The sequence below is a fragment of the Giraffa tippelskirchi genome, chromosome 6 (genome assembly GCF_054371585.1).
Source record: "Giraffa tippelskirchi isolate mGirTip1 chromosome 6, T2T-mGirTip1v1.2.pri, whole genome shotgun sequence".
In the NCBI taxonomy this organism is placed as follows: domain Eukaryota; kingdom Metazoa; phylum Chordata; class Mammalia; order Artiodactyla; family Giraffidae; genus Giraffa; species Giraffa tippelskirchi.
The window spans coordinates 22,626,161-22,645,166 of NC_137280.1; the positions used below are offsets into that span (position 1 = coordinate 22,626,161).

The window sequence follows — 19,006 nt, forward strand, 5'->3', positions numbered from 1 at the left end:
AAACGTAAGGGATGTGGGTTGGATCCCTGGGTTGGGAAGATCCCCTGGAGAAGGGCATTGGCAACCACTTCAGTATTCTTGCCTGGAGAATCTCATGGACAGAGGCCTGGCTGGCTACAGTCCATAGGGTCACAAAGAGTCAGACACGATTGAAGCGACTTAGCATACATGCATGAGATGTTTATCCACAGAATACATCCTCTGTTGAAGACTGTTTCTCGAGACATTAACTGCATACCTATATGCATGACAATGTTTTCTTGAATATGCACCATTTCCAAAACACTGTATCTATTTCCTGATAAGCAGAGTATTATTATATACTTTGTTTCTCATCTATGTTGTTGTTGTTGTTTAGTTGCTAAGATGTATCTGACTCTGTGACCCCATAGATTGTAGCCCATCAGGCTCCTCTGTCCACAGGATGTTCTGGGCAAGAATGCTGGAGTGGGTTGCCATTTCCTTCTCCTCTCCAGGGTTTCTTCCCATCTCAGGGATCAAATCTGCATCTCCTACATTGGTGGGCAGATTATTTACCACTTTGCCACCAGTAAGCCCCTTCTCATCTATGGGAGGCAGAATTATTTGCTGGCCCCCAAGATTCTTTACGTCATATTGTACTTGCCCAGTATAATCCCCAGGACTGTGAAGGTAATGGATTTCACTCCTCTCTCTAATGTGTAGACCCCAATTTACAGGGTTCATATGATTAGGTCAAGCCCATACAATCAAACTGTGGCGTTAGAGAAGACTCTTGAGAGTCCCTTGGACTGCAAGGAGATCAAACCAGTCAATCCTATAGGAAATCAACCCTGAATATTCATTGGAAGGACTGATGCTGAAGCTGAAACTCCAATACTTCAGCCACCTGATGCGAAGAGCTGACTTATTGGAAAAGCCCCTTATGCTGGGAAAGATTGAGGGCAGGAGGAGAAGGGGGAGACAGAGGATGAGATGATTGCATGGCATCATCAACTCAATGGACATGAGTTTGAGCAAACTCTGGGAGATAGTGAAGGGCAGGGAAGCCTGGGGTGCTGCAGTCATAGTGTTGCCGAGTCAGACACGACTGAGTGACTGAACAACAACATACAGTCTTCCCTGAGAGTGGCTGAGAGCCAAGTATGGCCACCAGCTCACCTCCAGCAGGAAGGAGACTCCAGTTCTACAACCTCAAGAGCTTCATTCTGCCAACAGAGTGCTTAGACAGATCCTAAGCTCCAGATGAGTGTGCAGCTTGCCGAGGCCTTGATTTTGACCTTGTGAGACACTGAGCAGAAAGCTCAGTGCAATAATACAGAAGGACCTGACAGTTTGAAATAAATATTTTGGTAAAATGTCTCTTGTAGAAAATAAATAAGGTTTTCATGTTGGAAAACAATGAAACATATTGACATGTTTTAAGCCAAATATGTTTCTCACTGAAATAATAATATTGAACATGAGATTGTATTTAATCACTTTTATAAACATGGGAGACTGAGTTATAAGGTTTATAGCACTAACAATGCTCTGGGTCTATATAATCAGTGAGGAGTGAAGTTGGAGCAGTAGAAAGGTAGAAGGGAAATGAAGCTGGGGCAGTGAGAGGCATGCCGATAGAGAAGAGGTGAAGAATAGTATAAAATAGAGAGGTAGGCCATTGGCTTGGTTCTCAGTGAATGTAACCAGTACATATGCTATGCTATGCTATGCTAAGTCGCTTCAGTCGTGTCCGACTCTGTGCGACCCCATAGACGGCAGCTCACCAGGCTCTGCCGTCCCTAGGATTCTCCAGGCAAGAATACTGGAGTGGGCTGCCATTTCTTTCTCCAGTGCATGAAAGGGAAAAGTGAAAGTGAAGTCGCTCAGTCGTGTCTGACTCTTCGCGACCCCATGGACTGTAGCCTACCAGGCTCCTCCATCCATGGGATTTTCCAGGCAAGAGTACTGGAGTGGGGTGCCATTGCCTTCTCCGACCAGTACATATAGGATGCATTTAACTCACGGGCCACCCTAAAGAAGTCTGATTATTCCCTTAATCTGGAATAGCCCACGGTTACCATGGCAGAAACATCTTCTCATGAGGAAACTCGTATGACTTAACTGCTCAAAACTGTATCACTCCAGGTTCACCTCCCCCTTGGAGACTTCCCAGTCTCCAGGGCCACCCCTAAAATTGCCTTAGGGATGATCACTTTTAACTTTTCTACTCTAGCACAGAGTGGGCACAAATCCTTCTCTCAATTATCCATGGTATGTTTTATTCTAGTCTGGCACATTTAGCAAAACTTTATAAAGGGAAGTACAGTGGTAACAGATATAAAATACAACTTACAATTGGTTATTTAGATGAATGCTTTCAGAGACCACCAGCTCCATCTGTCCTTATAAAGGCTCCTCTGTGACTGTTCTCACTCAATTGGTCTTTATATTATTGAAGGCATCTCTGTTTCTCAGTAATTAACCATGCACCTGAAACACATAGATTTCTCTTGATTTGGGTTCTGCCCAAAGTAGAGCATGAGAAAAAGATTTGAGGGCAAGTAATTCATCTGAGAGGTGATTCCAGGGACATGGGTAAAAGATTGGAGATAAGACATGTAGGAAAATAAGACAACAAAATAGTGTGCTATCAAGTTAGTTGCCAGTGTGAGCAACGGGAACTCATTTCTATTGAGGGATTTGGGATACAGCGTAGAATTCATCCCAGAGTTGCCTTAATCAAGGAGGAAAGAAGGGCTGCACACATTTGTCATCTGTTAAAAATTGTTTATTAAGACCTTTACCATTCAGCACTTCTAGGTCACCTTGTGTGGGAGCTGAGCACACTCTCCTGGTTAGAAAAACCAAAACCAAACCAAAACAAGTGAATAAACAAAAACCCAAAGGCAACCTAAAAAACCCTGTAACTCTTGATAGAGAATCGCAGGTTGCAAGGTTTCTCAGTTAACAGACTTTCTTATGGAGACATAGTGCCTCAGGGCACCAATAATGTTAGACTTCTCAGTTTTGAGGTCCACAGACTGTCAGTGAACACACTTTTACTGATCTCTGTCTGCATACCAGGCAGCCTTTCAAAGTGGCTCATCCTCTCTCTTAATCTACAAACTCACAAAAACAATAATATTGTAACCGAATATTGTAACAGAAAACACTATTGTTGTTGAGTCACTAAGTTGTTTCTGACTCTTTTGCAACCTCATGGACTGTAGCCTGCCAGGCTCCTCTGTCCATGGAATTTCCCAAGCAAAAATACTAATGTGAAAGTGTTAGTTGCTTAGTCGTATCTGACTCTTTGTGAACCCATGGACTAGCCCACCAGGCTCCTCTATCCATGGAATTTTCCAGGCAAGAATACTGGAGTGGGTAGCCATTCCCTTCTCCAGGTATCTTCCTGACCCAGGGATTGAACCCAGTTCCCTGCAATGAAGCCAGATTCTTTATTGTCTGAACCACCAGGGACGCCTACAATACCAGAGAGCGTTGCTATTTCCTTCTCTGGGGGATTTTCCCAACCCAGGGTTCAAACCTGCCTCTCCTACATTGTCAGGAGGATTCTTTACTGCTGAGCCACGACAGCAGAGGCTTTTGTGGGTTTTTGGTACAATAATGGAAATTCCCAGGTCTCCTTTTCCCTGTTTCATTGCCCCCAGAAATGCTGTCCTCTGTGCTTTGGCTGTCCCCTCCTTGGCTGGGGTTCAGATCAGTGTTGTCACTCTCTGAGTACTAGACTCATTGTGCTTCTTACCATTTTGGACATAGGCAGCTCAAATATTGTCAGATGTTTTTGTTATGCTAGGATCCAGGGCTTGTTTCTGGTTGTGCCTTATACTCTAAACAAAACATCTCTAATTCGGAGAGAAATGTAACCCACATGATTCTCATTAGTATACAAATAATCTGATGTTCTTTGATGTTTGGAAAAACTGTCTTTATAATCTTTTTGTTGAAAGCAGAAAGGCATTTTTCTTACAGTATAACCTCTCAAAAAAAAAATATAGATCATTTTGAATTCCTGCAGTTTTCATTCACGTGTCATGGGTCTATTCATTCCTCCACCTACTCACCCCCAATTAACTCAATTTACTTACCATCTAAGCTGTCTTCACATTATTCTGGTTCGTGGAAACACAATGTAAAATGAGACACGGAATAAGAACTCTGGTTATAATCTGGAACAGAAAAAGTGTAAATCATCTGACACTTAATTGAGATTCAAGAATGTTCTAGACACAATGTTAGGTTCTGGTAACAACAACAAAAACTAATTAAATTTGATCCTTGACCCCAAATGCTCATTATCTGGACAGAGAACAAGTATATTCATAGCTGACTGGAGCACAAGTCAAACTGAAAATTCTTTACCATAAGTAGAAATAAAATGCCATGGGAACACAGAAGAAGGGTGAGTAATTTAGTCTAGGGGAATTTGGGTGGACTTCAAAGAGGAGACAGGGAGCTTTAGGTGAGGTTTTTATTTCATTATTTTCATACATATGAAATCACTGGAAAAAGTAGATTAGTCTGTTCACACTCATGATTTCCAATCTCAATTAAATTTTTAGAAAGTTCAGTCTTGTCCGACTCTTTGTGACACCATGTACTGTAGCCTGCCAGGCTCCTCTGTCCATGGGAGCCTCCTCTCCAGGCAAGAATACTGGAGTGGGTTGCCATTCCCTTCTCCAGGGGATCTTCCCAACCCAGGGATCGAACCCAGCCCTCTTTCACTGCAGGAGCTGCCATTTGAGCCATCAGAAGTACTTAATAAAGTTGTGACTCCTCTAGATGGTTACTTTACCCATTATGTTAAGTGGTCATGCCAAAGCTATTTTCAAACACTGTTTAATTGAACTGCCCACACTCTTACAAATATGCTTCCTTCCTTCCACTTCCTCTGTGAAACAGAGATCATTAATTGGCTGTGTCTCCTGAGCATTTCATTCTCTCCTAGTCTCTTCAGAGAGACATTTCTCCTCCTATTAAAAGTAAACCTCCTCTCCCTCCCAACACTGAGTCCATGCTCTTAGCCACCTCAGAACACTTGTTCCATCTAAGGACCTTTCTGTTCCTCCTTTCATCCTCAGTTCCTCGAAAGGCTCATCTTCCTTAGTCTGCGTGTACATTCACACACCTGTCATCCTAAAAAAACACCCTCAAAGCCACTCCTGTCCCTTTAGTTCCCTCCATAGCTCCTTTCATTCTCAGCCTTCTTTTTGAAAGTCTAATCTAAACCAATGGGTTTTTCAGGTGGCTCAGTGGTAAAGAATCAGTCTGCCAAGCAGGAGACCTGGGTTCAATCCCTGAGTTGAGAAGGTCGCCTGGAGAAGGAAATGGCAACCCACTCTAGTATTCTTGCTTGGGAAATCCCATGGACAGAGGAGTCGGGAGGGCTAAAGTCAATGGGGTTGCAAAAGAGTCAGACATGACTTAGTGACCCAATGACAACAACAATCTAAATCAAATTTCTCAAACTTTTGATGTCCATAAGTCACTTGAGTATGTTATTAAAATGAAGATTCTAATTCAGTAGTGGGATGGGGTCTGAGATCCTGCATTGCTAAAAAGCTTCTAACATATAACACTAGCCTAGAAGTAACTCTATTGTAAATAGGAAGAGTCTGAACTATAATTATCCTCTTGTCCTTACCTTTCATTTATTCATAACCCTCTTGCTGCCTGGTGTCTTACCCCTACACCTCTAATTCTGGCCTAACAAAAATCACCAGTGGCCCCCTGTATGCCAAATTCAGTGGGGACTTTTTAATCATAATGCCCCCACCATCTATGGTGAGTTAGGCATCTTCAGTTATTGATGCAATCTACTCACCTGACTTCTATAACTCCATTCCCTCATGATGATTTTTCTCTAGTTTATCCAGCTGTAATTTCTCATCTCCTTTTTGAATTCTTGTCGTTTATCTGCTCCTTAAAATTTTTATGCTTGATCAAGTGTTTAAGTAAGATCTATTTCAGTACATATGCTTTGAAATAATCTTGTCTAATAATTTTAATTTATGCCTAAATAATCTCCAGTCCAATATCATCCACTTTGGTCCTGCTTGAGGTCAGACTCATTATATTCCATTACCAAGCTTGAATCACTAGCATCTCTAATTCAACTTGTAAAATTGAACTCATTATCCACTCCCCTAAACCTGTGTTCCTTACTTTGGATATCTGCACCATCTTCTAATTAGCCAAGACAAAAATCTGGAATGACCTTGACCCTTTCCACCTTCCATCTAATCATGAAATTATTTGAATTTTTTCCCTTAAATCCTCTCAAAATTTAGCTTATCCAGTCCATTCATGTTATGCTGCTGTATATATCAGGTCCTCATTCTAACAGATTGTATCATTTGTCCTCAATGACCCAAACTTTTCCAGTTTTACCTCCATCCAATGCATCCACTAATTGCAGCAAGTATAGTCCTTCTAAAGTATGCAAAGAACATAGCTCAGACACCATCTTCTATAAAATGTATTGTGTAAATTGAGGGAGGCCTGTGTGTTTCCTTAAATTTTAAAAACATGTACATAGAAATTTACTATTGAGTAGCAGTTACTCACTTGTTTTCCTCATACATTATTATTATTATTATTATACTCTATACAGAATATAACCTTCAGCACATTATCCCAGTATTCTTGTTGCAGTTTAAACAAACATATGAATTTTATTAATATAAACTTCCTTGTACTGCTCATTAATGTAACTTGCTTATTTTTCTCACTGATTGTAAATTTCCTTATGCTTTAATCACCTGTAACCTTAATATCTTCTTAATGCTTCATTTGGATGCTAAGTAGCTGCTCACTATGTTTGTTAAAAATAGTTCACATTCTGCTCATTAAGCCTATAAAATTATTTCCTAAAGGGAGTGCTATGTAACTACAATTCAAAGACTCATTATGAATATTTTTGTTATACCTTTCTCATAATGGAAACATTCAAGTTAATTTAGAGCCTTAATAATTTTCTTCTCTAAACTTTTATATCACTGTTTTGATGTTTAGACACTGTATTAAAGTGCACACATATTCTTATTTTCTTTTAAGTCCATTTTTAACTTACAATGTTTTAGCACCTTTTTACCGTCAATTCTGATTCCTTATAGCATATGTAGGAAGCATACATTTATTTTCAAATTTAACTTAGATAAGAGGAACTTAGGTAAAGTAGTCCTAGTTCTTTGGCAAAAATAGCTGATAATGGTATCCACCTTTATGCCCTTTACCCTTTATACCAAACTCAGATATTCAAAATTCATTCTATTATTCCACACCAAGTTCCTAGAATTTATTGTCAATTGTCATATAATAATTCAGCATTTAACAACTGATAGGACATCCTAAAGCAGAGAAAATAAAGGCAAAAACAAACAAATGGGACCTAATTGAACTTAAACGTTTAAGTTAATTAAACTTGCTTTCACAGCATAGGAAACCGTCGACAAAACAAAAAGACAACCTACTGAATGGGAGAAAATATTTGCAAATGATTTGATACATGAGGGGTTAATATCCAACATAATAAACAGCTTGTACAACTCAACATCAAAAAACAAATGAGCATCCCAATTAAAAAAAGGCAGAACTGAATAGACATTCTTCCAAACAGGAAAAGCAGATGACCAACAGGCACATGAAAACATGGTCAACACTGCTAACTATCAGGGAAATGCAAACCGAAACCACAATGAGGTATCACCTCACACCTGTCAGAATGGCTATCATCAAAAAGAACACACATAACAAATGTTGGCCAGGATGTGGAGAAAAGAGAACCCTTCTACACTTGGTGGGAATGTAAGTTGGTACAGTGGAGGCTTCTCGGAAAACTAAAATTACAACCACCATCTGGCCTAGCAATTCCACCCCTGGGTATATATCCAAAAAGAAAAAACCCCACTAATTTGAAAAGATACATGCAAACCAATGTTATAGCATTATTTATAATTGTCAAGGTATGGAAACAACCTAAGTGTCCATTAATAGATGAATGGATAAAGAAGATGGGATATATATATATATATATATACACACACACATATACACAATGGAATGTTGTTGTTTAGTTGCTAAGTCATGTCTGACTCTTTTAGTTGTTAAGTCACATCTGACCCCATGGATTGTAGCCCACCAGGCTCCTCTGTCCATGAGATTTCCCAGGCAAGAATACTGGAGTGGGTTGCTATTTCCTTCTCCAGGGCATCTTCCCAAACCAAGGGATTGAGCCCATATCTCCTGCATTGGCAGGCAGATTCTTTACCACTTAGCCATCTGGGAAGCCCATACAATGGAATACTACTCAGCTATAAAAAAAGAAGGAAATTTTGCCATTTGCAGCAACATGGATAGACATAGGGCAATATGCTAAGTAGAGTAAGTCAGAGAAAGACAAATACTGTATGCTATCACTTACATGTAGAATCTAAAAAATACAGCAAACTAGTGAATAAAATAAAAAAGAAGCAGACTCACAGATATAGAGAAAAAACTACTGGTTACCACTGTGGAGAGGAAAAGGGGGAGGGGCAATATAGAGGTAGGGTTAAAAAAAAGGCTATTATGGGATTGTATTAAATCATGTGTGTGAAACTTTTGCAAATATAGAACACTATAGAATTTAAAGGATCTATTCAATAAAAAAAGAACACAAGACATTTAAAAAAATAATTATTGACAGGACATAACAATCACAGTAGAGATATGGGACTCAGACCCATTGTTTTGATCTAAAGTTCTAATGGAGCTAAGCTTTCTTATCATATCCAAGACTGAAAGATTTTCAAAGATTGAGACTTTAGTTCATTTGGTAATTTTTTTCATAGAATCCATACTTCCATATATCTCTAATTTTAAAACTTGTAAAATATTTAAAATGAGGAGTTGCACAAATATGTTACTTTCAATTTTATTTAAATCAAATAAAGCTGTGATTGATGTGCAGAAATCAGCATAGAAACTAGAGTTTAATTCATATAAAAATTGAAAGAGAAAATCCTATTACCTAACTGTCTTATCCTAAATAATTAAATGCAAAGGATATACATGTTAAATGGCCACAAACAGGTAGGCATTACACAGTGCACATAATGGAGTCATAAAACATTTTATACTGCTTTATTATAAATAATTGGAAATATTTCATTTTTTAAACCCAGATAACAAAACAGTAAATATCATGCTTTTTTTCCATTATTCCCTTTTATTTTTGTATTATAAGTTGGAAAATAGTATTACTTTTCAAAAGAATTGTAAGAAAAAAATCTCTAGGAACACAAAAAAACAAAACACTCACTTTCATTTACTTAAAACATCAAGGAGGTTTTCAGAGGAAGCAGCTAAGCAGTGTTATGAAAGAGTCGACAAGAATAGAAAAACTGTGGAATACCTGCAAACATCAATTTTAAGGCAGAACAGGTTTGTATACACACGTAAAAGTATAAACATTTGATGGTAAACTTTGAAAAAATAATTTCTGAAAAATGTGAGTAGCTTTATTCTCTCAAATGGAGGAAACCCACAAAGGCACAAGAGATCAAGTCACCAGGCCTAAAACTGGTCTTAGTGCCCCGATAAAAACTTTTACTTTTTTTAAGAAAGGAAACTCAAAGTGGATTTCAATTTTCTCATATCAGAGTATACCTTATGTTTTGATAAAAACTGTTCACGCTTGTACCTTGAGTACTTAAGAGGCAGAAAGCACTTCTTGAAAAATACTGTAGTAACTTCAAATTGCCACAAATATTTGTGTCCAAGATTGACTTAAAATCAGTTAAGCCATAGAGATATTTTCATTGTGATTTATAGTAACTAGTAATTAGAATTTTCTTAGTCAAGTGACTATGATTAATTTTCTCTTTTGTTCTTGTGTTTTCTTTAACATATAATACAAAGTTTGCCAGTTTTTTTCCTGTAATGGTAATGTCTTAAAATCAGAAATTGCCTAAGGAAACAGAGCCCAAGTTAGCAAAATATGAAGAAATAGTATATTTCATAAAGTGGTATAGTAGTTTTTTTGAAAATGTACTTATTTGCATCAATTGAGGGCAATGTTGCATATTCCAGATTAAACAGCTATTAGGTTTAATGTAGATATAAACATGCTATGTACAATGATATTTATAATTCTTCTTTCATTTTTCATAGACTTCAAAGTGTATCTTTTATAGAAACTGGAACAGAGTGAATCTGGAAAGCAAGTTTCAGTTAATTAGTAAAAATTAAATTAGCATGAAATAACAGGGTGAAGAATTGAAGATAATTATTTTAAAAATAATAAAGTTACACTTAAGTGGACACATGCAAGAAGATACTGTAAAATGAACTGTTCCAGTTTACTTGGTTTTATTTCAACTTATTACACTCTAAAATACTGCTTTCATGTATAATATCAAAGGAAATATTAAATGCATGTATATTATTTTTAGGGCTTGATGATATATTTCACATTCTTTAAACTTTACTCAGGCTATAAATATATTTATATATCAGTCAGTTTTTAAAATAAATGAAAACTGTAGCATGGGGGGAAGGATAAATTTTCATCTCATACGTCCAATAGTTGATTATGTCCATTTTTCTTGAAAACTGTATCAAAAAATCAAAGAATAACGGAGTGTGTTTCTACTTCACACTGCTATTCTTCATGCACTACAATTCTTTATAGTCTACCAAAGCGGAATTTACATTTGAAGATGGGTTAACTGAAATCAACTAGGAAGTATGATTTAGGAATTAGACTTCTGAAATCCATTTAACTAACTCTGAGGGCAATGCTGTTCTTCCTGAACTTTTATTAAAATTGTGCAACAGTACAAACTTATTAGGTTTGCATAGAAATAACACCACTTCACTGGTGTAATATATCTTTTCCAAAGGATTATGGCAAGCCAGTTTTTATTCCTCATGTATACTCTTTTTGTTGTTGTTGTTGTTCATGTTCTTCTTCTTCTTCTTCTCTCTCTCTTTTTTCTTTTTCTTTTTTTTGGTTTTACATGAAATAAGCCATATTTATCATCTGGCTACCATAGTTCCAAAATAAGATCCAGTAGTAGTTTGAAGCACAGTGAGCTTAACAGTTTCTTCCCTTTTAAAAGCATGACAGTGAATGGTAGTCTATAGTCAAGCCGTCTGAACACAGTCATCCCAAGCAGAGACCTTGTGAACTCAAAAGGTTCCAAATTCACAGTCAAGGACCTTGGTGACTTCACATAACTGCTACTTGTTGCTAGAAGGGAAACCATATTGTTTGCTTCAGAAGTTTTCAAGCAGTTTCTCATCTGGTGGCTTCTCCAGATTTCTTGGTGGCTTTTATAATTGCTCTTGACCAACATTATGCCTTCAAAAGTCCAAAGGTCGAATCATCATCGTTGTGGAACGTAAGGAGTAACTGGGCCCTTTGAAATAATGCCATTTTATTCCATTCAGTTTTCCGTGGTTCTGTCCCGCTGTATAAAACATTCCATTTAGATTGGATGGGCCACAGGCATCAAACCACCAGCCTGAAAAATTAGTTAATAATGAAAGAGAAGGAGAAGAAACAATTACATAAGTAAATTGAACATTCGGAAATTCATGCCACTTACTGAGGGGAAACGTTCATACTTATGATTATTTGCAAATCAGAGGTATTCAAAAAATATCTTCCTGGTAGTGAAATTGTTTTAAATAGCATCCAACAGACAGTGCACGATCAGCAAGGGGAATGTTCTCATGAAAATCAGCGTTCAGTGTCACTCTATTGGGACTCATCTCCCAACGTAATGATGGGAAGCATTTGGGTTTCAAGATACGATCTAGTCAGGCCTGGATTTGTACAAAGGGTAAGTAAAATGAAACCCTTCAGAGTCATTCCACCTGAAGCCTGTTATTGGAAATAGAACAATTAATTATTAGCAGTGAAGTTCAGAAGCTTGGACAGCTAACATCTAAACAGAAAGAAATGTCCTCCATGTAGTTTATAATTTTGCCTACTGGCCCTTAGCTGCTTCTGAAATTAACTGGATACAAGAAATTGACTATGAATTTGGACGGCGATACCTTCTCTGCAGTTTATAGCAATATGGGAAGCATTCATTGACAGTAACCACATAGTTCCTATATACCAGCATGTTTTCCTGTGATTGTCAAAGTTTTTTCTAAACTTAGTAAAAAGAAAAATGATGAGTAACATATAGATACTATGCTCACATAGCTCTCTGCAAAACTTTATTTTTTAAATGAATTAAGTTCTTAGCTTTTAGATAAAACATAGTACTTTTCCCCCTCTCTCCTGAAGTAATACTACTAAAATCTTTAGGGAGAGATTTATGCCAGAGACATTCTGGCATATTTGTATTTGGATCCAGTTGACCTCCCTTTGATTACAGAGTTATACCTAAGGGACTAATAGCTAAAGAAAGAGAAAGCTGTACAGCTGATGTTTAACTGTAACATGAGCATCATCTTGCAGAAACTTTAGAAAAAGTTAAATGGAGAAAAACTAGTTCTCATTTTTCAATTTTGGAGGGTGAATACAGCTGGGTTGTGTTTATAAAGTCATACTAGAGGCCTAACAAGCTATATTAATCACTAACTCATACTAGGAAAAAGTAAGGTATGTCAATGAATTTGGAAAGACACTGTATTTAATGTTTTAGCAACTGTATGCAAACAACATAGATGTTAATGTAGTCAAAACACGGGGGACAAGAAAGTTCTTATTTGGCAAGGAAGGAGGAAACTGTAAAATTCCACCTTTTTCTTCTTAAGATTAATTCCTTTAAAATTTTTTGGTAAGTACAACTAGTAAAAATATGCTATTTATATTTTTAAAAATAGCATTCTAATATTAGGGAATTTATTTACCCATAAGACTCTTAAAGGACAAAATGAAACTCGACTTGATTGCTTCAGTATTTTAACTTTCTCCTCCTTTTCTATGACCTTGAGGCACTCTTCCATCATGTTAACGAGCCTTTCATAGTCTTTCAAATATCCACCATGGTCTCTAAAGCAAACATAGTTACTCTATTGTCGAGGACTACTGCAAATCATAGAAGGATCCTCCAAGTTACATTAAGATACTCAGGATAGAAGTGTGTGGATTTGTTTGGTTTATAGAAAGTCATAAGAGTTCTGGAAGAGTGTGGGAAGGCAGACGTCTGTTGGAACATAGCCTGGCAATGAAGGGCACAGGCTGAAGAATACATTCATTGGGAAACTTACAATGAACTTCAGAAAGAGACAAGAAAAAGTAGGGGCACATGAGGGAATAGGATAAACTGATCTTATGTATCTTTCCTAAAGAGTAAAGTGGGGAAATGTTCCGGGTAAGAAGAAAGGCATTTTGGAGACACTGAAAGGAGACCAGTATGCATAGGTCAAAGTTAACAAGAGGAACAGTAGCCTGAAGCTGAGAGGGTCTGAAGATCAAATCACATAGTCTTTTATTCATTATCCCTGGTTGCTCAGTGGTAAATAATCAGCCTGCAATGCAGGAGACGCGGGTTTGATGCCTGGTTAGGGAAGATCCTCTGGAAATGGCAATCTACTCCAGTATTTTTGCCTAGGAAATCCCCTGGACAGAGGAGTCTGGCAGGCTACAGTCCATGGGGTTGCAAAAAAGTCAGACATGACTTAGCAATTAAACAACAGCAACACAAATGAAAAGGCATGGTTTATATTCCCTATTCTTAGTGCCACACCTGACAGAGTTTGCTTAGCAGATGACTGGCAAGGGCCTACAGACTTATTGACAGATTGTTTCTTCTTTTAAAGCCTTTATGGTCTGAATTAGTCTAGTTTATTTTTTTTTTAAGCTGTATTTGATAGATACCTTATATATAACATCCGAGTTTATTGTATTCATTTTTTCTTCCTTTATTCATTCAATCTGTAACCCTCATGAAGTGTTGTCATACAACACTCAACAAGACAGATGTGGTCCTTACTCTTATGGAGCTTACTCCTAATGTGACAAACAGGCAAAAAGATAAAGTAGCAAATAAATAAAATACCTACAAATCATGAGGAAATAATGATGGAAAAAGGAAGAAGAAGAGGAGGAGGGGAGGAGGAAACAGAAAGGAGGGGGGGGAGTTAGACTCAGGGAGCTATGAAGGAGAATAATAGGAGACCTATTTGACTTTTCATGTTCATGGAAGAAGTGGATATTTAATGAAACTTGACAGATGAGAAGACTGCAACGTGAAGATGGGGAAAGACTCTACTAAGCAAAGCATAGCACATGCCAATGCCATGAAGCTGAAAGAGAGTTTGGTGTTTAGGGACTAAAAGAACATCAGTGTAGTTGGTATACAGTGGCCAAGGGAAAGACTTGCAGGAAATGAAGGTGGAAAAATGGCAATCTTGGTGGAAACTCAAACAATGTGGAAAATCTTATAGTTTATCCAGTCTACTTGTTTATCAACAGGTGAACAAGTGGAACATTCTCTAGGAATGGAAACCAATATTTTACCAGGGGAACCAGATCTGCCAGGTTAAATGTTTAATTAAATATTATTTAGAGCCCTTGTTCTGTAACTGTGTTCTACCAAAGCCACCCTGAGCACATATGGCAGCATGATGAAAGGGAGGAAACTGAATCTAGAATCAGTCCAACAAATACTAACCAATGGACAGATATAGGGGTCAGTGTTGAGTAAAACAAAATTCCTGACTTCAACGAGTATACAAATTTGTGTAGGAGAGAAACAAACTGTTAAATGAGAAGATAGCTATTTAACAGAGATACAGAAAATCTTGGGAACAGAGGCAGAATGTCCTGTTTGTGGGTCTGTAAAGGTTCACTCATCACTTGATCTGGACCCTGAAGGATGGGTGGGAGTTCACAGGATAGAAAGAGATTATCTAAAGACAGTACGTACTCTGGCAGAGGAGAAGAGAGTGCCTGCCAGTAGCTTGGCTTGGCTGCAATTCCAGTGGGTAAGGGGTTGGAGAACACAGGCCTGGCAAAATAAATAGGAGCAAGAACATGGAGTTTTTTATTGTATGTTTAAAAATGCTCTTATGGGCAATGGGGAGCCTAGAGCACCAGACCAGAAATTAGAAGACCCTGACTTTGATCCTGACTTCACCAGTTAATAGCTAAGGGATCTTAGGCAATAGTATATGTGACATTTGATATTTACTGAACAGTTAATATGTATCGGGACTCTGCTGAAATATTTATATGCATTTTCTCAGTTTATCCCCCACACAACCCTATGTGGTGTGGCAAGTACTAAAATGAAGACCCTGATGCTCAGATAATTTAAGGAACTTTTCCAATGTCACATAGTCACTTACCTCCTCATTCCTAAGATGTGGATCATAAATATCTAACCAACCATTTTCAAAGCACAGGTGCAGAGATCATATAAGATGGCACACTATTAAAGCCTTTAAAAGCCTATCTAAATGTTCTTATGTAAGTTATCTAGGAAGCAGGCAGAAACTTTAGAGCAGAAATAAAAAGAATCAGATCTTATGGGATCATCACATTCATTTAATAATGAAGACCAAGTCATCAGTGCCAACATATTTACTTATTTGCTTGGTACGATTAATTAGAGAGATATGAAAATAATTTGGATTCAAATGAGTACAGTTGTTCAGTGTTCATGTTGTAAAGACATGGCACTTAAGTACCTAATATGGGTTTTATGGGCTTACCTAGGGTTTAGGAGGTAAAGAATCTGCATGTAATGGAGAGGCAGACATACAGGATAGACTTGTGGACACAGTGGGGAAAGGAGAACGTGGGACGAATTGAGAGAATAGCTTGGAAACATATACATTACCATATGTAAAATAGATAGCAAGTGGGAATTTGCTCTGTGACAAAGGGAGCTCAACCCAGTGCTCTTCGACAACCTAGAGGGGTGGGGTGGGATGGAGTGGGAGATAGAAGCAGGGTTCAGGAGGGAGGGGACGTTTGTATACCTATGGCTGATTCACACTGATGTACGGCAGAAACCAACACAATATTGTAAAGCAATTATCCTCCAATAAAAAAAAAGAGATGGCAGAAGATAAAATGAAAGGGCAATTATTACTCATGACAATTTCAGTTGTAGTGTCCTTTATAAAATACTCTGAACTTTCAGTTCACAAAAAGTTATTTCTATGCAAGTAAGTATTTTCTGTTTTTTTCTGACAAGGAACAACAAGGAATTTCTTTGTATCAAATGTTTAAGTTTGTCCACTTTCTACCTCTCTTTGAAAAAATTAAGCATGACCAGGTCTTTTAAACATAAATCCTGAAAAGAAGTAGTTTTAAAGCTTATTCACAGAAAGCAGGCAAAAAGTATAGCAGGCTCCTGGTTACTCCTGGTTAATCTCCTTTGGCATTCATAGATAATCATATGTACTCATGGGTCCTCCGAACAATGTAAGTTTGCGTAGCTTGAAGGTATCCTTGTGACCATATAAAGAAGTATGCCTACCTTTGCAGTTCCTCTCTGATTTGATATTAAATAGCTGAATTTAATATCTTCTAAAATTCTGGGGCTATAGCAACTTTGTACTTGGTTCTATAAGTGCCTGGGGATAACAGATGAGCAATATGTTAAAGAAGTTAATTAGAAGAGGCACTTTAAGCATTTAAGAATTTAGCAATGAAAGCAAAGGATGGAAGGGAGCGGCAGCTTCCATTTGCTGTTGGGACAACTGATAAAATGTCTTAAATGTTTTAAGATTGGCAATTACTGAGATGAACTTTGCCAAGCATTTTTCTTCATAACCTGTAACCTTATGTATATTTTAATAAGAAATCTGAGAAGCATGTTTCTAATTCATTTACACTTAACTCATTAAAATGTAGTTTTGGAATAACTATCTTGGGCTTCCCAGGCCTTGAAAAATCATTTGAGTCTTTTATCTTTGAAGCAGAAAATTCACATTTTATCACCAATACATGAAACTTTGCCCAGAAAACAGGAACTTGATTCTAAACTTTGTACTCAGGAAGTTCAAATTTATTTGAAAGTCAGGAAACCTAACTCTCAAATTCTTCTGATCCTAAACAAAATGTCTCTCAACACTTCTTTTCTAAGGTAAAAAGTACAGCAAAATAAAAAGATCTGTCTGTGGTTATGGATTTCTTTCTAATCAGCAACATGCAAAAGAACTGGCACAGAGAATAAGAATCTTCCTCTTTTATCACTAACTAAGGATGAGGCTGAAAAAAACTGACTGATGCCCTAGTTATAATCGGGATCATCATGAAAATCACTCACTGATTTCATGGGTACAAATCCAGTTCCTACCCAGAACTAGCCTCAAGGAGCAGCTGCAAGCTCTTGTGTGTGGACGTGAAGGATCCTTCCAGAACTCTGCATTCCTTCCGTCATTTCATCCCATACCCCCTTCAAGTCAAGGACTTGGCTTTTTTTCCCTTTCTCTTCTTTTTGTTCCATAGATAGAAAGTTGTTTATCCTGGCTGGTAATCTTGAATTCATTTTAATCCTTTAGGTATTCTCTTACTGCCTCTTTCCTCCCTTGGACTTCATTTTACTTTTAACTACAGTTAAGTGAGGAAATCCTCATGAAAACGGGCCACAAACAGTAAAACAGAGCTAAATTCTTGTCTTTGAGTGCTGTTTCTTTTAAGAATGGTGGTAGAAGGAGTGGATAAGGTAATGGCTTATCTGGAGGTCATATTCAAATCCTCTGACATTAATTCTGTGAACTTAAGCAACTTAGCTAAGTCTTCCTTATCTTAGTTCTCACCAAAGATCTCTATTTAGAATGGTTTGTGGAAGTGTCCTTTAAACTATTAAGTGTGTCATTTATGGTAATGCAGAAATGACTGTTATACACTAAGAGTGCAGTGGATATTCACTATATTACTTATTATTAGAGTAAAATATAAACAAAATTGTTTGGCTATTCTCATCAACTATTAAGCTTTGGTGGCAGATTTGTGTTATAGGCCTATCAGTTCTTACTCACTTTTTTCCAAATTGATCTTTTAAGAGACATTTTCTGATATTACTTGTTCTTTTTCCAATAAATATAAACTTCTTCTCAGAAAACAGAAATATATTTCTAAATTCCCCACTTAGAATGTTCAAATTTATTCAAAAGTTTTCCAATATGGAACTTAGTCTTCTGGGGTTAGGTTATTCTTAAAATTTGGCTCTAGTCTTTAATATTCATCTTTTTGTTCCATGTGTGTGGATGCAAATTAATATACATATGTGAAAGTGAAAGTGTTGGTTGCTCAGTAGACTGTGTCTGACTCTTTGTGACCCCATGGACTGTAGCCTGCCAGGCTCCTCTGTCCACGGAATTCTCCAGGCAAGAATACTGGAGTAAGTAGTCATCAAGCAAGAATACTGCAGTAAGCAGCCATTCTCTTCTCCAAATGATCTTCCTAACCCAGGGATTGAACCTGGGTCTCTTGCACTGTAGGTGGATCTTTACCACCTGAGCCACCAGGGAAGACATATACATACTTTGGCATTTTAAATCTAAGTTCGTGAAAAAGTCACATTCATATTCACATTGATTTATTTTTATGTGTTTTCACCAAGATCATTTGTGATTTCACAATGTCCTTTCAGAGTCTGATAGCATACTCATGGATTTAACCAAAATTTATTAAGCACATCCTGTGAGAAAAGCACTACGCTAGGCCCTGAAGATATAGTCGTGGAGAGCATGATGTCCCTGCCTTCAAGAAATGTACCTTTTTTGTGGAACAGGCTTATGTACTAAATAAGAAATTGCTTTGAAATAGAGTAATGCAATGTAGATATCTGTGGTCAATCTTAAAATCATCCATATGGATCTTTTCTCTCAACATGTTTGCCTTAAAACCTAGGGAATGCCAGTTATCTGACAATCGTTAGCACATCCTTCCTGGGTTATCAAAAACTCTAAGATGATTACATTTTCCCAAAGATCTTGTCACTTTAACCAGTGAGAGAGCCTGTTAATTTCTGCCATTTTGTCTTCTTCAAGGTTATATAGCAGGCAAGGCAAGCATTTATCAACTCTCTACTGCTAGCATCTGGTAAGTTTGAGGGTG

The 19,006-nt window shown here is 37.4% G+C and overlaps 1 protein-coding gene across 7 annotated transcripts in view; it reads right to left on the minus strand.

Annotated features, from left to right (window-relative positions):
- ANGPT1 (angiopoietin 1) overlaps nucleotides 1-19,006 on the minus strand; it is a 797,336-nt gene that overhangs the window by 352,005 nt on the left and 426,325 nt on the right. For 6 of the 7 annotated variants that reach the window (XM_081500438.1, XM_081500436.1, XM_081500435.1 and 3 more), the window contains one exon: nucleotides 9,174-11,492. In XM_081500438.1, coding sequence (XP_081356564.1) covers nucleotides 11,332-11,492 — 161 coding nt within the window. In that variant the 3' untranslated portion in view covers nucleotides 9,174-11,331. Of the gene's footprint in view, nucleotides 1-2,317; nucleotides 2,455-4,073; nucleotides 4,155-9,173; nucleotides 11,493-19,006 lie in introns of those variants that run through there. The other variant, XR_014056675.1, reaches the window with a different exon arrangement.